At 32.6% G+C, this 20050-nt stretch overlaps 3 protein-coding genes across 3 annotated transcripts; 2 read left to right on the top strand and 1 right to left on the bottom strand.

Moving 5' to 3' along the window:
* The first annotated feature begins 5143 nt into the window (after positions 1 to 5143).
* LOC112719900 (CBL-interacting serine/threonine-protein kinase 10) lies at positions 5144 to 7579 on the top strand. The gene is made up of 2 exons (XM_025770634.2): positions 5144 to 5316; positions 5546 to 7579. The coding sequence occupies exon 2, from the start codon at positions 5966 to 5968 to the stop codon at positions 7349 to 7351; it is 1386 nt and encodes a 461-aa protein (XP_025626419.1). The 5' UTR covers positions 5144 to 5316; positions 5546 to 5965; the 3' UTR covers positions 7352 to 7579.
* Positions 7580 to 8626: 1047 nt separating this feature from the next.
* LOC112719899 (tetrahydroanabasine acetyltransferase-like) lies at positions 8627 to 10216 on the top strand. Its single transcript, XM_025770633.3, has one exon. It carries the CDS (start codon positions 8718 to 8720, stop codon positions 10110 to 10112), a length of 1395 nt encoding a protein of 464 aa, XP_025626418.1. The 5' UTR covers positions 8627 to 8717; the 3' UTR covers positions 10113 to 10216.
* A 5933-nt stretch (positions 10217 to 16149) lies between these two features.
* On the bottom strand, positions 16150 to 19039 carry LOC112719898 (uncharacterized). Its single transcript, XM_025770632.2, has 4 exons — positions 18828 to 19039; positions 18528 to 18666; positions 17163 to 17296; positions 16150 to 17051 (listed from the first exon to the last, which is right to left on the bottom strand). The coding sequence occupies exons 1-4, from the start codon at positions 18983 to 18985 to the stop codon at positions 16319 to 16321; spliced, it is 1164 nt and encodes a 387-aa protein (XP_025626417.1). The 5' UTR covers positions 18986 to 19039; the 3' UTR covers positions 16150 to 16318.
* Between the last annotated feature and the right edge of the window lie 1011 nt (positions 19040 to 20050).

Genomic DNA, 20050 nt, shown 5'->3' with positions numbered 1-20050 from the left:
TCTTTTCTTTTATTTTTTTTCAATCAGTTCTTTTTATACCATGGACACTAGCTTTTCATTAGAAAAATCATGACTTTCAATGCCAATAATTTGTTTTACTTAAATAAGCTATCATATAAATACTCATTGTCCTTTCAATTATCCTGATATTCAGGAGCACACATTACTAATCGATAGTCCAGAGATGTCACAGGTGACATGTGAGAAGCTGTAGCTCTATGAAGATCGACGGCCACATTCTCTCGACTTTTACCTAGTAATAATCAAAATAATATTTAAGTATCAATACTTAGAAGTACATAAGAGTCACAAAATTTACAAACATGAATACTCGTGAAATTATATATAGGTACTAAATGAAAATATTACTTATTAAATTTTGGACCATAGAATCCAACTTATAAATGATATACTCTTAATTCAATGTATCTAATGTAAAGAAGAGAAAAGATAAAGATTTAAAATCTTTATTCATAATAGAATTAGAGAAATAATAGAGAAGTACATAGTTTGGTTTTATTTGGTGGTATATTCTGTTTTGAGTGAGTCTTAGTATAAGGCAGTTATATGTATCTTCGTCTTGTGTATATATATAAAGCATTGTTGTAACTATAGTGAGTTAGTGTATTCGTTCTCTCTATTCTTTTAATTTTAGCTTTCGCCTTCTATTTTTCTCTTTTCTATCTTTTTTTCTTTCTTTGGTGTTCTGCTTTTTCTCGTTCAAAATTCATGCTCTAATACCATAAAGAAATTTCTGGAACTATGAATGTTAAACGAGAGAGAGCAAAACACCAAAGAAAGAAAGAAAAGACAAAGAAGAGAAAAATAGAAGGCAGAATATTCACTTATCAAATTTTGGGCCATAGAAGCCAACTCATGAATGATATACTCTTAATTCAAGGTATCTATTATAAAGGAGAGAAAAGATAAAGATTCTAAATCTTTATTCATAACAGAATTAGAGAAATAGTAGAGAAGTAGTTAGTTTGGTTTTATTTGGTGGTATATTCTGTTTTGAGTGAGTCTTAGTATAAGGCAGTTATACATATCTTATATCTTTGTCTTGTGTATATATATAAACCATTGTTGTAACTTTAGTGAGTAGTACCACTTAAAACTATCAAACCGTTTAACCATCGGCTCTGATACCACCAAAATCCAACTGGGGAGACTTTTGAGAGGAACAACATAAGATGAAAATACACCACATCCAACTCAAAACCTCAAAGTTCTAAGTTAATGGGTCTCTCATCTTATAAATTTCTCACTCTTCATTGCTTTCTTCAATGTGGGACTAATTTTATACACTACTCCTTACACTTGCAACTTTATGACAGATTTTTTATGACTAATCTCATTGGACAAGACACACACACACATAATAAAAAAAAAATGTTACAATAATTTTAGAATCAGTCATTACAATCTATGCAATAATTTTCTGATGAACTATTACAATCTGTGTATTTTTCTATCACATGATAAAGAAGAAGAATGCTACTCTTTTCTTTTATTTTCTTTTCAATCAGTACTTTTTACACCATGGAAACTAGCTTTTCATTAGAAAAATCATGACTTTCAATGAAAATAATTTATTTTGCTTAAGTAAGTTTTCATATAAATACTCATTGTGCTTTCAATTATCCTGACATTTAGGGGTACACATTGCTTATTGGTAGTACTGAAGTGTCACAGGTGACATGTGACAAGCTGTAGCTCTATGAAGACCTTAAAATTAACGGCCACATTCTCTCAACTTTTACTAGTAATAATCAAAATAATATTTAAGTATCAATACTTAAAAGTACTTAAGAGTCACAAGATTTACAAGCATGAATACTCGTGAAATTATATATAGGTACTAAATGACAATGACTTATCAAATTTTGGGCCATAGAAGCTAACTTATGAATGATATACTTTTAATTCAATGTATCTAGTATAAAGGAGAGAAAAGATAAAGATTCTGAATCTTTATTCATAACAGAATTAGAGAAATAATAGAGAAGCAGTTAATTTGGTTTTATTTGGTGGTGTTTTTGTGTGGATGAACTTTCGAGGTATATCTCACCTTAGAGGAAATTAAACTTGTCTCTTTGTCTCCGATCCAAAGGATATATACTTCGGCAAGAAGAACACGAAGGGTGGATACCTGCAGAAGACACTCCGACGCTCAAGTCAGTAAGTGTTCAAGAGGTATAAGAATTCTATGAAATAGAACTTAAGACATGAAATAGAACTTATCATGTGTGTGTGTTAGATATAGAAATTGGTGCCTTTTATAGGCATATAATTGATGAATAGGTTTGATATTATGACCGTTAGTTATTAAGTCAGAATAATGGTTATTAAGATCGTCCTTACAAATTTAGAAAAATAAAATGAGTCATAACTCGGTTAAAAAATATAGTGAGCCCCCAAGCTTAGTCGGGTTATTATGTTGGCACTTATTCGAAAAATAATTGAGTGATAAGAGTTATTCAATCAAGATAGCTGTGTGGGGATACTTTTTCGCTCAAGAACAATTTTAGCATTTGATTGTATGTAAACTGAAAAATTCACAAATAGATATCCATTAACGAAATCGATTGTATGATTCGATGATATAATGGTTAATTGTCTTAGAAACTTTTTCGGCCCACAACAGCTTATTGATGAATTTCTCGCTCAAAGCAATTAGTTATTGAATATTTACAATTTATAGTGAATGTCATATGACATGAATAAGATAAATTGTGAAAATGAATATGTACAAAGTCACAACATATATTGAATAATATATATTGTAAAAGTGAAAGAGTTCAAAGTAGAAAAATATATCTTGAAAGTTGATAATTGTAGAAAAGAAGACAACATATATGAATGTCATACATGTCAAATGTGAATTATTTAATTTTATTTGTTAATATTTGAACTTTATTTCGTAGAATCTACATTAATTTGTTAATAAAGCAATAAAATAAGTAATCATTTAATGATATAATAAATTTTGTTTAACTATGAAGTATATTCCTTGTGCAAAAATAACAAATTTGCATGTTTGTAACTATTTTTTGCTTAACTTTCTTCATTAAACAAATAGTAACATAAAATTTAATAGCATAAAGTATAGAATATATATTGAAGTTTGAATAACTAATAAATTAGTAAATATTAGTTACACAAAATATAAATGTAAAAGTATGTTAAATAAAATATATAATTTTACTTGTGTAAATAGAGAATTTTTAAAAAATTAGCAAAATTGATAAGCAAGTTTGTGCTCGCATTGATTGAAAATCGAGTTTGTTCTTAGATTGATTGAAAGTTGAGTTTGTTTTCGGATTGGTTCATTAATCGATTATGAGATGTGAAATATTATGATACGTAAAAGTGAAGCAATTCGAATGTATAAAGTACATACTTTATAAAAAAGTTACGATATATTATAATTTGATAAGAGATATTAAATAAAATCTTAAACAGGATTGTTAAAATTGGCTCAAAATTTTGAATATAAGCCCAGTTTTATGAATATGAGGGGAATAAGAATTATTTTACTCGTCCCCATAGACGGCGCCAATTATTTTTGTGTGGATGAACTTTCGAGGTATATCTCACCTTAGAAGAAATTGAATTTGTCTTTTCGTCTCCAAAGGATGTATACTTCGGCAAGAAGAACACAGAGGGTGGGTACTTGCAAAAGACACTTCGATGCTCAAGTTAGTAAGTATTTAAGAGATATAAGAATTCTATGATTATAGAATGTAAGACATGAAATAGAACTTATCATGTGTGTGTGTTGAGAATTGATGAATAGAATTGATATTATGACTGTTGGTCATTAAGTCAAAATAACGGTTATTAAGATCGTCCGTTATAAACTTAGAATGAAGACAAATAAAATCGAATTATGATTCATAATGCATAATAAAGATCGAGCTATAAAGTGACGAATCAGGTGCTATATTCTGTTTTGAGTGAATTTTAATATAAGACAATTATATATATCTATCTTGTGTATATATATAAGCTATTACTATAACTTTAGTGAATTAGTGTATTTGTTCTCTCATTATCTATTTTTATTTTGAGTAAAATAAAATTAGATATTTAACCATTTTTGTCATAAACAGAGATCTTTATCCAAAATAAATTATGCTCTAGATTCTTAATTATGACCTACTCTAAAAATGATGTAATTTTGAATCTTTTCTCACACTCTATCATATTTAAGGATGAGTTTTATCTATTTTAAATAAATCTATATGTCCACGATAAAAATAGATAGAAGCTAATATATTTTCATCAACATATCAGAAGAGAGTATATAAAGAAGTCAGGATCCCAAAATAAAAATAAAAAGAAAAAAATTATGTCTTTTTATTTGGTATTAAATTATATTTGTCTTTAAATTCGTTTTTGTCAGATAACTTGCCCAAATGCCAATTAATAAGTACGAACAGATTCAAGTGGCTTTTTTGTCTGATGGCAGAAACTCTGCCCCTTAAAACCACAAATTGGGTCACACGTCTTTGGGCCTGGCCCACATGCACTTTCTCGACATTTTCCCCAACTTCAATGGTACAATAATACAAACACATTTGCCTGGTAAAATGGCCACATGGGTTTGAATCTCCCTTGGTGAAAAAGTGAGCATACAATCAATTTAGATAGTGAAATAGTTAATTTATTTGTCTGTTTGAATAAATGTTAGATATTTAAATTTTGTTTTGTATATACTGCAATTCATTGATCAGATTCTTAAATAAAGTTTAAATTTACAGATTCTTAAATAAAGTTTAAATTTACGACGGATTAATTCTTATCTTATCAGACTAAAAAATAATATGAGTAAACAAAAAGAAAAAGAGAATATAAAATGTGTATGAGTAAGGCGGTGTTGTGTTGATCCCAAAAAATGATATAAATAATATCAAAAAATATACTATAATAATACAAATACTAACTAATTTTGATTGGTTCAGCAATTAATTTATTAATTTTTTAAACAAGTATTACAAGTTTAAATTTTGTTTTTAGCATGTAATATTTTATTAGCCAACGACAAATTCTTAAATAAAATTTAAGTTTACGATGAATTAATCATTGAGCTGCCAAATAAAAAATACTCATAAAAAAAATAATACAAACACTAATAATTAATTAATTAATCACCGAATGAAATTCACTTTGGTTCTCTATTCCGGAATCAAATCAAAACAAAGCATCGCTTATATTTCACTTTTTCTCTGTCTCTTACACTTTCTCCTCTGCCACTTCAAATCTTACATTCTTCAACGTATTACCAACTTCTCTCCCACCTGATCCACAAAGGTCAAGCTTATTCCATTATTATTCTTATTTTCCACCGCTTTATATTTATTTTAATCTCCGAGTTCTTTCAATTCTTTCCGTATTTTAAGTTAAAATTATGTGTTTTCAAATTGGTTAATCATGATTCATGGCCATTCCTTTTGTGTCTTGGAATCTATGTTCAATTGTTCATAGAGAAGAAATCTTAACAATTATTGAAGTGGATATTTCTTTATTTGTTCTTCTTCAGATTCTCTCTCTAATAGCACCGATGAAGTTCAGCAACTTATAGTTTGGACAACTGAGATTCATGCAACTTGGAATGCCGAAAGATGAGCCTTCTCGATCGAAGCTCTGTATTCGATTTCCATAAGGTGATACCTTTGCAATTTCATCTGCAATTGATGCTTGAAAATAGTGGAATACAAATTTATAGCACATTCATTAGCTATAATACCTTGATGCACAATTGGCACACTAGTTTTTTGAGAGTGCCGCTTCTGTTAATACGCGATCTCTGTGAAGACGGTTGAAATACCATTCGGTTATAGATATAGTTGGTTATATACTTATAGTGTCATACATATACTCTAGAATTGTAAATGATATAGAATTTAGGTGGCTTTTAGGGAATTAGGATAGAAATTTGTTTTGTTTTTGGGAGTTTCGTATGGAGAGTAAATCAATTGTTCTGTTGGAAAGATATGAGTTAGGAAGATTACTAGGGCAGGGTACCTTTGGGAAGGTTTACTATGCACGGAGTGCGATAACTAACCAGAGTGTGGCTATTAAGATGATTGACAAAGATAAGGTTATGAAAACTGGGCGTGCCGAACAAATCACGCGCGAGATATCTGTTATGAGAAGGGCTAGGCATCCCAATATTATACAGCTTTTCGAGGTTATGGCCACCAAGACTAAGATTTACTTTGTTATTGAAATTGCTAAAGGTGGTGAACTCTTCGACAAGGTGTCCAAGGGAAAACTCAAGGAAGATGTTGCTCACAAGTATTTTAGGCAGCTAATCAATGCAGTAGATTATTGTCACAGTAGAGGCGTATACCACAGAGATATAAAGCCGGAGAACATTCTGTTGGATGAAAATGGGGACCTAAAGATATCTGATTTTGGGTTAAGTGCGCTCGCGGAGTCCAAGCGGCAGGATGGCCTACTCCATACACCTTGTGGCACCCCTGCCTATGTTGCTCCTGAAGTCATCAAAAGGAAGGGATATGATGGTGCAAAAGCTGATATTTGGTCTTGTGGAATTGTTCTATTTGTCTTATTGGCAGGTTTTCTCCCTTTTCATGATGCAAATTTGATAGAGATGTATAGGAAGATAAGCAAGGCTGAATTAAAATTCCCGAGTTGGTTCCCGCCAGAAGTATGCAGGTTGTTGAGAAAGATGCTGGATCCAAATCCTGAAACCAGGATTACTATTGCCAAGATTACAGAAAATTCTTGGTTTAAGAGAGGACCTAAAGCTAAGCACAAAAAACTTGACGCAGAAACCACTAGCGTCTCTTCAGGTACAGTTTCTGATCTAAGTGATGAAGGTGAAGGTCTAGCAGCAGAAGCAAAGGAAGAACCAGTTGTGGCAACAAGTATAAATGCATTTGATATCATCTCCCTTTCTGCTGGTTTCGATCTTTCTTCATTTTTCGAAGACAGTTTTCAGAAAAGAGAAGCAAGGTTTAGTTCAAGACAACCTGCATCGGTCATCTTTTCCAAGCTGGAAGATGCTGCCAAGCGACTAAAGCTGAAGATAAAGAAAACAGCAGCTGGCTTGGTGAAATTGGATGGTTTAACCGAAGGTAGGAAGGGGGTTTTATCAATTGATGCCGAGATTTTCGAGGTTACTCCTATGTTCCATCTGGTGGAGGTGAAGAAATCCAATGGAGATACATTGGAATACCAGAAAATACTGCAAGAGGGTATAAGACCTGCACTTAAGGATATTATTTGGGTCTGGCAAAATGACCAACAGCAGCAACCACAAGAGCCAGAAGAACAGCCGCAGATAGATGACCAGCCGCCACAACCACCCGAGTCATAACAGATTCCAGATTTTGAAGGTCTTGTTATTCTTGTACTTTTTACTCTGTCTGTTCATCTCATGGGAACACCATCTTGATTTTCATGATGCAATGACCAAATTGTAACTTGAATTTTCCAATTTTTTGGCATTTACCGGTCTTGCATTTTCATAATGCAGTGACCTTATTGTAGCATATGTTGTGTCTCAATATCAAAGTTTTAGTACATTTCTCAGTTTTGCTCTGAATCAGTCTCTTACTGAACTTTCCAGTTTTGATCGGATGATAATAGAACCAAAATGTTATATGTCAACTTCATTTGAGTTAATCTACTTTGATGCTTGTGTTATTTCATACAAAACATGAATGCTCAAAAGTGTTGAACCACACACTTAACACCTCTCAAGATTCAATATTATTTATACTGATTTCCTCTCTTATTGTTTGACTTGCACTTCTTATTTGCTCCAATTCAGATTTTTAATAATTTAAAATAGTTATTGAACAATTGCATAACAAAAATAACTATATATATCATATTCTAAAAATGAACTAAAAGCGTGATGACTGTTAAACAGCAAAAAGGCAAAGTTTAGTTATACTGAATCCTTGGTGAGACTTGGCTGGAATCAAATTAGTTGTAGTAAGTTGAACTTTTGTACATTGGTATTTAAACCAGAGTATTGATGTTGATAAACTACATTTAGTGGACACTTCTATTATCGATTGTGCATCATATATAGTGAGAGTGACACTCATATCTATTATTTTTTGAGAATAAAAGGTGACACACACAGTTATCATGTGAGGCATCATTAATTTATCTGACCAGTGCTGAGGTCTCTTTATTCTCAGATTTTCCTCTTCATGTTCCTCATCTCAAGCACACTTGTCACAGTCCTGGTCCCAAATTTTAAAAGCAAAAGGAAAATAATGACAATAATAATACTAATAATAGATAGACAGAAAGGAAGAAAAAGGATGTGGCAGTACCTGTCACAGTCCTAATTATTTGAGAAATGCTATTTGTATACCAAAATCAGCCACTAAAATCAGCCACCAATGTATTTGTGTATAAATACATGTGTGGTTTAATTTATTTTTAATGTATATTTGTATTTCAGTATGTATTTTATATTGGTGGCTAACTTTAGTGGCTGATTTTGGTGTACACGTAACATAACCCTATCTATTATTATTGTTGGATGGTCTTATCATGTATTTCAATAATTATTAGATGAAAATAATTTAATCTAAACAAAACAAAATGTACATACATATGATCACAAAGTATTGATCTATATAAGTTCTATTCCCATATATTTCAAATGGCACAAACACAAAAGATAACAATCTCTAAATCCATCAAAGCCACATTTTCCCATCATGGCACCTCTCATTGTGGATATGAAAGATGTTGTATTTATCAAACCATCTAAGTCTACACCTTCTTCTATTCTCTCTCTATCTACACTTGATCAGAGACCTGACCTTAATATGTTATGGCATATCATTCAAGTTTACAAATCACAAAAACATGATGGTTACCCAAATGACCAAATTGACCCTAACCCTATTAATGTGATAAAAAAATCACTCTCAATGGCCTTGTTCTATTACTACCCTCTTGCTGGGAAGATAGTCAAACATGATGATGGGAAGTTTAGAGTTCATTGCAATTCCAATGATAGAGTTCCATTTATAGAAGCAATTGCTAATTGCAATCTTTCATCTCTTCATTACCTTGATGGTATTGATGACATGGAAGTTGCAAAACAATTGGCCTTTGAGCTTCCTTCACAAGATGATGAAAGTGGACATCATTACCCTTTAGGGTTCAAGGTAACCAAATTTCTATGTGGAGGATTCACAATTGGAATTGGGGTCTCACATGTTGTATGTGACGGATTTGGAGTCTCTCAATTTCTTCATGCCATAATTGAGTTAGCAAGAGGAAGAAATGAGCCATCAATAAAGCCTGTTTGGGAAAGGGAGAGGCTGATGGGGTCAATTACCGAAATGCCCTTGCCGAGTCCTATCGATGATGCCTCGGCCGCCGTTTCACCATATCTTCCGACCACAACACTCGTACATGAATGCTTTAAGGTGGATGGAGAGAGTTTTAGAAGACTCAAAATGAGATTGATCAAAGAATTTACTAATCACAATAATATTAAGACTATGAAAGAAATTTTCACAAATTTTGAGTCACTCACTGCTTATATTTGGAGGTCAAGGGCTAGAGCCTTGAAACTAAACTATGATGGGAAAACTATGCTAGGCATATTAGTTGGGGCGAGAAGACATTTGGATCCACCTTTGCCTGAAGGGTATTATGGGAATGCAATTGTGGATGCAAATGTTGTCCTTTCAGTTAAAGAACTCATGGAGAAACCTCTCTCACAAGTTGTGAAGCACATCAAAGAGATCAAGAAAGTTGCTTTTACTAGAAACTATATCACGGATTCAATCAACACTTTGGTGACAAAAGAACAAGATTTTAATGTGGATGGTATTGGTGCATATTTTAATGTGACCGATTGGAAACATTTGGGTTTCTTGGAAAACATGGATTTTGGAGGGAATGTTCTAGTGAATTCGTTACCAGCACCATGCAACATGTTTGCCGCAGTGGACTTGTGCATTTTTGCACCTCCTAGTAAGTTGGATTCATCAATGAAAGATGAAGGAGTTAGGGTTTTTGTGTCTCTCCCTAATGCTGCCATGCCCAAATTCAGGGAGGAGATGGAAGCTCTTAGTCTTCTTATTAGTAGCATTTGAACCCTATAATATATTTTAGGAATGCATGCAACATAAACATATATGGATATGTTGTTTTTTTTTTTTTTTTGAATGCAAAGCTCAACACAGTAAAGTGGAGCAAACAGGATCATCCAATAAATCAAAAAGAATAAAAATAAACTAAATACTAAAAGCTAAGAACTAGAACAACCCCACAAGACCGATCCCTAAGTCATCTTTGACATAGACATCAACAACAAAAAGGATCCACACAACTCCACTCATTAGCGCTAAGGAAAGTCATGTTGATAATTTCTTCAATGCCTTTGCTGGTATTCTGGAATATCCTCTTATTTCTTTCCAGTCAGATGTTCCAAAGGATTGCACAGAAGCACCTCAACCGCTGCCTTTGGTTCTCCTTACTCCGCGGTTCCTCTGTCTAGCTCAAAAAGTGCTCTTTCAGCGTCCCCGAAAAAGACCAATGTCTGCCAAAAGCTGATATCCAAGCATTCCACACCTGCCACGCAAAGGTACAGCCTAGAAACAAGTGATGTACATGTTCCACATCATTATTACATAATACACAAACATTATCTTCCCGGGTGATAATACCAAACTGGTTTAGCCTTTCCTTAGTATTCACTCGGTCTATCAACACAAACCAAGCAAATAGCTCCACTCTCGGTGGCACCAGACCTTTCCAAATACTCTTAGTAAAGCTGAAACTGATTATCTCCTGTGGTAGTATTTCCTCCTGCCATACCTGCACAAATGAGTTAGTTGAAAAAATACCTTGTCTATCATATTTTCATACCACCTTATCCTCTCTGTTTTGTACTAGCCTCACCGATTTCAAAACCTCATGTAAGATCTGTTAATCATGTTTGTTTCTTCTTTAAGTCTTTTTGTTTATGTTTGTTACGCCGAATAAGATATGGTTGTACTGTGGTTATTGTGTTTGATGTTTATGATAATTTCTTTCAATAAAAATGGAATTTTGTATTTATTTATTATTTAAAAAAATTACCACAAATGTATCCATCTTGCACAATTATTAGAAGCAATGTATTTTTATATTTGAATTCCATCAATACTGAGAAGTAACTTGTAATACCTAAAAATTTCATTACAAGAAAAAAATATTTAGAAGAGACCGTAAAAATACACTATAGACATATAAAGAGAATTTGCACTATATTTTCAATCAGATCAGGTCCTTTGTCTTTCACATTAGCAGAAATCATATAAGAAGAATCATTGCAACCACAAGCTCGTAAAATGAACAATTATTTCCCAAAACACATCCATTTCATCGTCACGATTTAAATTAGCCGCAAAAGATAAAGATACCACCAATGCCAGCACCAATCTAACTACAGGCATCAAACTCGAATAATTTGGGAGCTGATCTCCCAGAACTGGCAATAACCTCCTCAAGTTTAGCATATAACTCATGGGTAGTTCTCATAACTGACAATAACCTCATCAAGTTTAGCATATAACTCATGGGTAGTTTAGCATATAACTCATGGGTAGTTCTCATAACTGACAATAACCTCATCAAGTTTAGCATATAACTCATGGGTAGTTCTCATCTCCTCAAAATTTCACGAAAAATGCACGAGCCAATATCTTATGACAATGAAACAGAAATTGCAGATCTTTATCGCATCCTATTACAAGCGTATTGTGTAACATCCTACCACACAGAACTTTACGCTTAAGTTGTAAAGTTGGGGTAGTGAGGTATTACGACCTCTAAAATAAAATATATACATAATAATAGTTGAAAAAAATTTATAAAAAAGAGCTTTGAAAGAAAGTTTAAACAAAAGTCACAAAAAAAAAAAAGCGTAACATTTACGTAAATGAAAACTTGCCTACAAAGAGGAGTAAAGACACAAACATATAATAAGAACAGAAGATCAAAAGATACATAATATCAAACTCTATATATATACACGCGGCAAAATATCAAAAGCCAATATTCCCATTTTGCTTGCAGAATAGATCCAGACATTTCAGCGAGATGGCTCACGTTCTGTATCTGAAAATTACGTATTTGACGCAAGTTTATGATATGTAGCCCCACATGGGCATGGGTTGCTTCTTCATTAAATTGCATTCAGACTTCAATCCTAAGTCTTTCAGTTAGCAATAAGGTGCAATCTATCATTTACTAAGTGAGACAGAGACATGTCATTGCAATTTGCAAGTTATATAGATTTGAATGTGATGGCTGGATGTGGACTTATCTTGTGAATTTTATCATAGGCTCTATAGTTACATGACAATGGATGCAAGATGGAAAGGATGAAACAAAGAGTTAAGCTTTAAATTAGTCCATGAAGTTACATTTGAAATTTGAAGTGGTCTCTAAAATTAATAATTATTTAATTTTATTTTTTAATTTATATTTTAGAATTTATAGTAGTATTTTTTTAGATAATTTTCATTCATCACTAGTCGTTAAAAAATTGAGGTGGATTGATTCTTGTACTAAATTATGTCGTTTTATATTTATAAAAAAGGGTAAACCATAAAAAATATGTCCGAATAATTTTGTCGCTGACTGTAACATCCCAACTTTTTGAATCAAATCATTATTTAATAACTAATTAATTAATTAAAATGGTAATGATTTAAGATTTGAATTTAAAATTTAAACATATGAGAGCACTAGTGGTAGTAAATCTCTAACCGACAATAAAACAACCTTTTAAAATATAGTCATAATTAATTCTACATTTATTAGATTTGAATGATATTTAGTTATATGAAAAGATAAGAATACTAGCTCTATTCCTTAAGTTCAGTATAAAATCAAATTCAAATTAAATTAGATAGATAAATCGGTTACGAGTTCAGAGTAGAAAATCGCGCTCTTATCAGCCAGCCTGATATACTAACAGTATTTCGGAAATATATCAAGCTATTGTTATCCGATTTACTTCGTTTAAGATTTGTTTTAAAGCTCATTCAATTCTCTATAAATTTGTCTCTAATAGCTAATTCCAAATTCCAAACGTAGAAAAAGTTATAAGGCTCACAAAGTGACGATCCAGATTGAAGATTTCACCTAAATGCCTCCTAACATAATCTGCACATGCCTGAGAGCTATTTGATCCTTCCTTTCTCATTCTATTCCCTTTTTCTATACAAAACATTCTAGTATACACAAAGTCTAGCCATGAAACAAGTCTCTCTTCACTAACAAAGCACATCTATTTGCATCGGAATACCTAGTAGAACTTCACTCGATGTAGGGGGTTTTTGTGCTAATTTTATATGTCATGTTTTAAATGTTTTCGAACATAGATGTTAGCTTTATTTGCATGTCATGGTAGAATGTCTCTTTCCTTCATACGCATTATGTATTATAATAACAATCTTATGTGCATTAAAGAACTGAGGGAATGATCCTTCGGTAAGGGAAGGTGACCCCCAAAGACAAGATAATCGAGATGATCCTTCGGTAAGGGAAGGTGATCGAATCGAGATGATCCTTCGGTAAGGGAAGGTGATCGACAAACTTTTGGGAACCTTCGGTAAGGGAAGGGAACGCCCATCAATTTTATATAATAAGATATCTTTGTTGATATAACTCTTTTCTTGTGTATGTCTAAATAACCTTGATCGTAAATTAAACTGAGGGAATGAACCTTCGGTAAGGGAAGGTGACCCCCAAAGACAAGATATCGATATGATCCTTCGGTAAGGGAAGGGGATCGATCGAGATGATCCTTCGGTAAGGGAAGGTGATCGCCAAAACGTTTGGGATAAGAACCTTCGGTAAGGGAAGGGGACTCCCACCTTTTATACCGGTTTGAGCTCAATACCTTCCATAAAAGCTATGAGAAAAAGTAATGAAAAGTGCAATGAAAAGTGTGATCATGATTGTTCTTCTTTTATCCTTTTTTATTTATGATTATGTTTATTATTGCATTCAAATATCCTTCTTTTTTCCAAAGTTCCTTCTTGTATGATGCATGATATTGTTTAAGATCTTTATTTTATTCAGATCTATTCTGTTTGACCTATCTATGGCAATGTTACTATTCTTCTCTTATTTATTATTTATTTTGTCTTGTTTTATGGCATATGAGAACATCATACCAAGGTTTATGAGTTACCTTTATATGTTTTAACGCTATAGGCATTTTATATGCATTACACATGTCATAACATAAGTAAATGAGAAGCATCTAAAAGTCACACCACTCCGACTAATCAAGACTTTTGAAAATAATAATTGAACAACATTGCATCATCACTGTTTTTATTTTAAAAACTCGGAGTGGCTGGGGATGGATACGATGACACCATATAGATAAAAACTACTGAGAAACTTTTGTTTCTCACCCCTCTCTCCGTACCATCTTCAGGAATGATGCAGTACGAAGCAATACAATTGAGGTGAAAAGACAAGTGCACTAGTAGGAGCAAGCTATCGAGGATGTAGATACAAAACATTAAACGTTTACTTTAAGAAGGAAGAATATGCGATTGTTTTAGCCATAGTTAAACAAAATAAGAGAATTAGGATGTCCTATGTGTTTTGTTTTATCCTTTTTGACTGATTGCAATTGTAACTGTGATGTTTTCTTTTTTATTTGGTATGAGTAAAGCTTGTCATTGTTGTGCCTTCATAGTTTAGCACACTGGTTTTTCATGTTAGTATTTTCAAATCCACTTATATTTTTAAACTAGTAACTATTCTAATAAAAACTAATTATTCAATATTTTTATTTATAAATTATTTTACATAAATATTTCACCTTCGTTTTAAAAGAAAAATTTTGCAAGGTTTTGAATATCAGCTACTAAATATAATCCAAATAAAGCTTAACTCAGTTTAAAAGTATTAGGGTGTTACACTGACAAAAATGCATTCGAATTTGTTATCAACAACAATGCCCTCAAATAATTTAAAAACACGACAAAAATACACAACATTAAATATATATTTTCAAAAAATACTTTAGAGATTAAATTTTAATGTGATTTTTTGCAAATATGATTAAAAAAATGAGATTTTTTATCCTTAAAATTTGGTGATTTTTTTACTAAGTATATATTTTTTTTGTGATTGTTTTTTGTCAATAACCAATAATACTTTTCAAAAAATACAAAAAAATATAATTAACGAAAAGCCACCAAATTTTAAGAATAATAATATTTTATTTTTCTAATCATACTTATAAAAAATCGCATCAAAATTTAATCTCTAAAGTATTTTTTGAAAAATACATATTTAATGTTGGATATTTTTATTGCATTTTAAAATTATTTGAGGACATTTTTTGTCGATAACAAAATTCGAGTGCATTTCTGTCAGAAATAAAATTATTCGAGTGTATTTTTAGTAGTTTATGCAGTAAAAAAACTAGGATTATGTTACGTGTACACTAAAATCAGCCACCAAAATCAGCCACTAGTATAAAATACATGTTGAAATACAAATACACATTGAAAATAAATTAAACTACACATGTATTTATACACAAATACATTAGTGACTGATTTTAGTGTACAATAGCATTTTTCAATTATTTTGCATCTGCTTTATCAGCTAAAGTACTTGTGTGCAAATCATTAATCAATGACTAGTTTAGATTTTTAAATTTTATAGTATTAGTTCTATTTTCTTTAGTTTTTCTCTCTAAAATTAAGGAATTCGAAGGTTGTTTGTAATCCATTTTTATTGTGGGAATCCCACTTTCACAGTTCACTTCACTTATGCTAATGGCTCTAGTAGTCTTTTGTAAATCATCTCTTTCAAAGAATGAATCCTATATTTGATGAAAAAAAAAAGAAGATAAATTTCGTTAACAATGTTGATCAAATATTAGGTTTAAGAAATGCATATTATAGGTATTGTTGACATTTTGATAATGAGAACTGTATTTACCAATCTCCAATGTATACTGAATAGGAATTGAACTTTTATTCATTGTTTTATGGCATAGATTTTTTTTACTCCTCTGTTTCCTTTTTTTTCACTAAAAATAACCTGAAGGTTGAACACTGAAAGATAAAAGAGTCATATAAAGCTGCAAGAAATTGAGCTAAAAAGGAGAGCAAGAGAGTGATAGAAAATTTATTACTCCAAGAACATACAAGATTTTTCGTAGAGAAGCTAATACTTATTATACAAGTCAATACATGCATTGACAAGCCAGATTATTTAACAAACAACAAAAATTTTCTAAACACACTGATATAAATATCCAAAAGCTTTATTATTACAATTGGACAAAGTTGGGTGACTTTGTTAAATCTATAAAGTCAGCACCAACACATAATGAGGAGGAAACTCTTCTCTTCTTATTGCTATCCAAAACCCTTCTACTGCAGCTTGGAGATGGTGTTGACAGATCAATTATCTCAGCTTCATGGGGCACAAGAAACATTCTCCTGGATTCTTGATTATTATTATTATTAGCAGCCAAAACAGCACAACTGTTACTCTCATTCATCACAATTATCTCTACTCTTTTTGGTGATGTAGCCGGCAGTGGTTGATCACATTCCGACTGACTCAATCCATCGCTAATATTACTACCACCATTATTCATTGCGCTCACCAAATTTGTGTCTTCACCAGTAGCAGGCAACATGATAGAATCCGACGAATCCTGTGAAGCTAACGGATCAGTTGTTGCTTCTCCGGCAGCTTCCGATTTTTGGTTCTGCACAATTGATTCGCTGATCTTGTCACCATTATTTTGATCTGAATCTTGGGCAATAGAAACGCCACCACACATGTCTGGTACAATATCACTATTACTATTGTTTTTACCAAACTCTCCCTCATCAATGTCATCATTATCTGATACCAAACCATCAATTCTCCCAGTATAGCACGGGAGTTCATCCATTTCGCCCATCTCAATCGTCATGTGCTCTGGCAAGCTTGGGCAACCAGCACAATGTTTCATATATTTTGTGGAGAAGAAGTTCACTGTCATATTCATGCTGTGACCATTCATACACAATATTGTCAGTAAACTCAGTATATAATCCACTCCATTGCCCAACAAAAAGAGAATTTCAATTCCAAACTCAATAAAGAAATAAACACCATACCTCTGCCAAGATGGTAGGGTGAGCATTGTGTATGCGAGTTTGATCTTATTGGCAACCCCCGAAAGGGATTTAAAATTTGCAGCTGCCTTCCTTACGGCCAAGGATTCGACAGGGTGCTGCCAAGCCCATTCAAACTGCAATCCCCCAATCAATCAAAAGGTATTAAAATCTGGCTATAAGCCCCATTTTTTTTTTATTTCTTCATGTATCAATATAATATACCTTATTCATATAAAATTACTCGTATGTCATATATTTAAATGTCCTAATATCTGTAACAGAATCCAATTTAGGACATTTGCATTATTTCATAACGAGCTATTTATTTTATTTTATTTGGGTAAATCAGAAGGCATATTATAGCTCTATCCTATTCTAACATTTTCCTCTTTTCCTTCACTCCTTAACTTCTCCTTTCTAGCTTCTCCTTTCCCTGTCGTTAATCCTTCCACAATTATTTTCTATTTTAAATTCTTGGATTTCCAGCATACTTTCATATTCAGCAGAATCTAATTTTCTGTTTTCAAATCTTCAAGTGAAATATTTTCAGTTAGTACATCCCCCCCCCCCCCCCCCCCCCGCTCTCTTCTTTTGGTGTCTATATAGTTTCTAAATCGAATCATCATCTGATAAAGTATCTATATCACAAACATGGTGACCAGGAAGGGTGGTGGAAGTTGGAGAACGCTGCAATGTTGTTGATGATGATGATATGACGAAGAGTTCACATGATGGTAAATGAATGGAAGTGTTTGCAGCTTCTTGATGAGAGGCCCAAATGCGAGGGAGAGTCGAGAGAACAAACTTAAACTGTATATCAGGGATTATGGGATTACAACCTTTTCAGGCCATAGAGAGATTTCAGAGCATTTTTCAAAAAAAGAAAGGGATTTTTCTGCTAAGATCTGTTAGGCAAATGTGAAGAATAAGACTAAGAAATCTAGGAGTTAAGGGAGAAACATTATCATCTAGGAACTTACCAGAACTAAGAATTATGAGAAGTGTCTAGAAAGAAGAGCTGAATTATTATCATCATTACACAGCGGTTTGAAGAAGCAAAAAATTTATATTGAATTCATTGAGGAGGATCCTTGAACTTTTGAAGCATGAGAAAACTTAGTGCTCAATGCTTTACACAGGTCCTGAAATTCAGTCCTACCTATAGTACTTAAGAAAGTGCTCTATTTAGTTGCAGAATCAACATAAAAGAAACTATGAGAGGGTCACTAGTCACTCATACACATATACTACTATTCTCATTAAAGGGGATTATGATTGATGATGTTGACATTCACACAACAATGAATTTGACTTGTTCAATCTCAAAACAACTACCCTAGTAACAAGAAGAGCAGAGTATGAAACCTGAAGAGCAGCAACATTTGTTGGGAAGCCATAGATGCACAAAACCATCTCCCAAGGCCTCTTCTTCTTCGTTCGCCATGCACCACATCCAATCTCCCCATTGTGTTGTCTGATCCGGCGCCGTGGATTCACTGTAAATCTGCAATAACCAAACATACACCCAAGATCCAATGAATGAAAAAACAGAAAATTTTTAGCGAATATAATCAAAAAGCAAATTGGATGTGTGCAACTTTTGGGTTTAACAAAAGGGGATCATCAAAATTTGATCTACAGAGATATAGAGAGAAGAACCCGAACCCGATGTAAGTGTGGCCTTTGAAGCGGGGGTTAAGAGAGGCCAAGAGGTAGCAAGCGAAGAAGCCATGTTCTTGTGGAGTGGATGATGAAGATGATGTTGATGAAGATGCAGATGCAGAACTCGCAAGGGATTTTGATGAACCCTTTCTCTTTCTCATTTTCTCTCTTTCTCTTTCTCTTTCTCTTTCTCTTTTTGCTGAAAAAATTCGACCGTTAAAACTAAGCTTCCAGTCTCTTAATAAATAACTGAAATGAGGTAAATCTTTATGTAATATTTTTTAACGGTAACTTGTTTCAATCAAAGAAAATTATAAATTATAAAAAAAAATATACACATGAAAAATTTAAACACGAATGAGAATCATGTGAATGATTTTACTCTTAGCCGGAGCCTTAGTAAAAAAATTCTATGTCACTTTATCTTTTTGTGTTGTGTATAAAAAAATTGACATGCTTTATTAGTCATTAGATTGATTTAGATTTGTGGGATCCAATTATTATTTTTAGACGAGAATTAAGAATATCCTACTTAATGTTTGCGGATGACTTGTTTTTATTTTGTAAAGCTACAAAGAGACAAGTACAAAATGTAATGGTAGTTTTAGAGACTTTTTACAGATAATCTAGAATGAAGATTAATATGAAGAAATTTAAAATGCTTTGCTCCAAGAATGTCTATGTGAGAAGAAAAGAGATTTTTAATGGGATGTCCTCCATCAGATTTGTTCAGGAGTTGTGCAAGTATTTTGAGGTTACCATTAACCATTATAGGATGACCCGTTCAGCTTTTAACGGTGTCCTTGATAAGATTCGGAGTAGACTAACAAGTTGAAAAGGGAGTTTACTCAATCGAGCAGATAGACTATGCTTGGTTAATTCCGTTGCAGCCACTATTCCTAGATACCAGATGCAAGTATCTATTTTTTTCAAAGGGATCATTAGTAAACTAGAGTTTATGATGAGGAATTTTCTTTGCAAATGACAAGTTGATGAAAGAGGATTGAATCTTGTTAGTTGGAAGGTATTGGTTACTCCAAAAAAATATGAAGGTTTAGGGATTAGAGATCCTTATTGTGTGAATATTGCTCGTCTTGGGAAGCTAGTTTGAAATTTTTTCTATTAGCCAAACAAGTTATGGGTCCAAATGTTAGATGCCAAGTACTGATCATCTCAATAGAGTGTTTTGGTTGTGCTAAGAACAAGAGCTCTCCCATTTGGAAGAG

This window comes from Arachis hypogaea, chromosome 11 (assembly GCF_003086295.3).
Source record: "Arachis hypogaea cultivar Tifrunner chromosome 11, arahy.Tifrunner.gnm2.J5K5, whole genome shotgun sequence".
Classification (NCBI taxonomy): Eukaryota; Viridiplantae; Streptophyta; class Magnoliopsida; order Fabales; family Fabaceae; genus Arachis; species Arachis hypogaea.
This window is presented reverse-complemented; position numbering and strand designations above follow the sequence as displayed.

Excerpts from the sequence above, each read along its gene's own strand:
- LOC112719899 (XM_025770633.3), top strand. The coding sequence starts at position 8,718 with ATGGCACCTCTCATTGTGGATATGAAAGATGTTGTATTTATCAAACCA.
- LOC112719898 (XM_025770632.2), bottom strand. The coding sequence starts at position 18,985 with ATGAGAAAGAGAAAGGGTTCATCAAAATCCCTTGCGAGTTCTGCATCT. Across the intron at positions 17,297-18,527 it reads CAAATGTTGCTGCTCTTCAG|TTTGAATGGGCTTGGCAGCA; the intron begins GTTTCATACTCT and ends GGGGGATTGCAG. Across the intron at positions 17,052-17,162 it reads ACCCTACCATCTTGGCAGAG|CATGAATATGACAGTGAACT; the intron begins GTATGGTGTTTA and ends GAATGGTCACAG.
- LOC112719900 (XM_025770634.2), top strand. The coding sequence starts at position 5,966 with ATGGAGAGTAAATCAATTGTTCTGTTGGAAAGATATGAGTTAGGAAGA.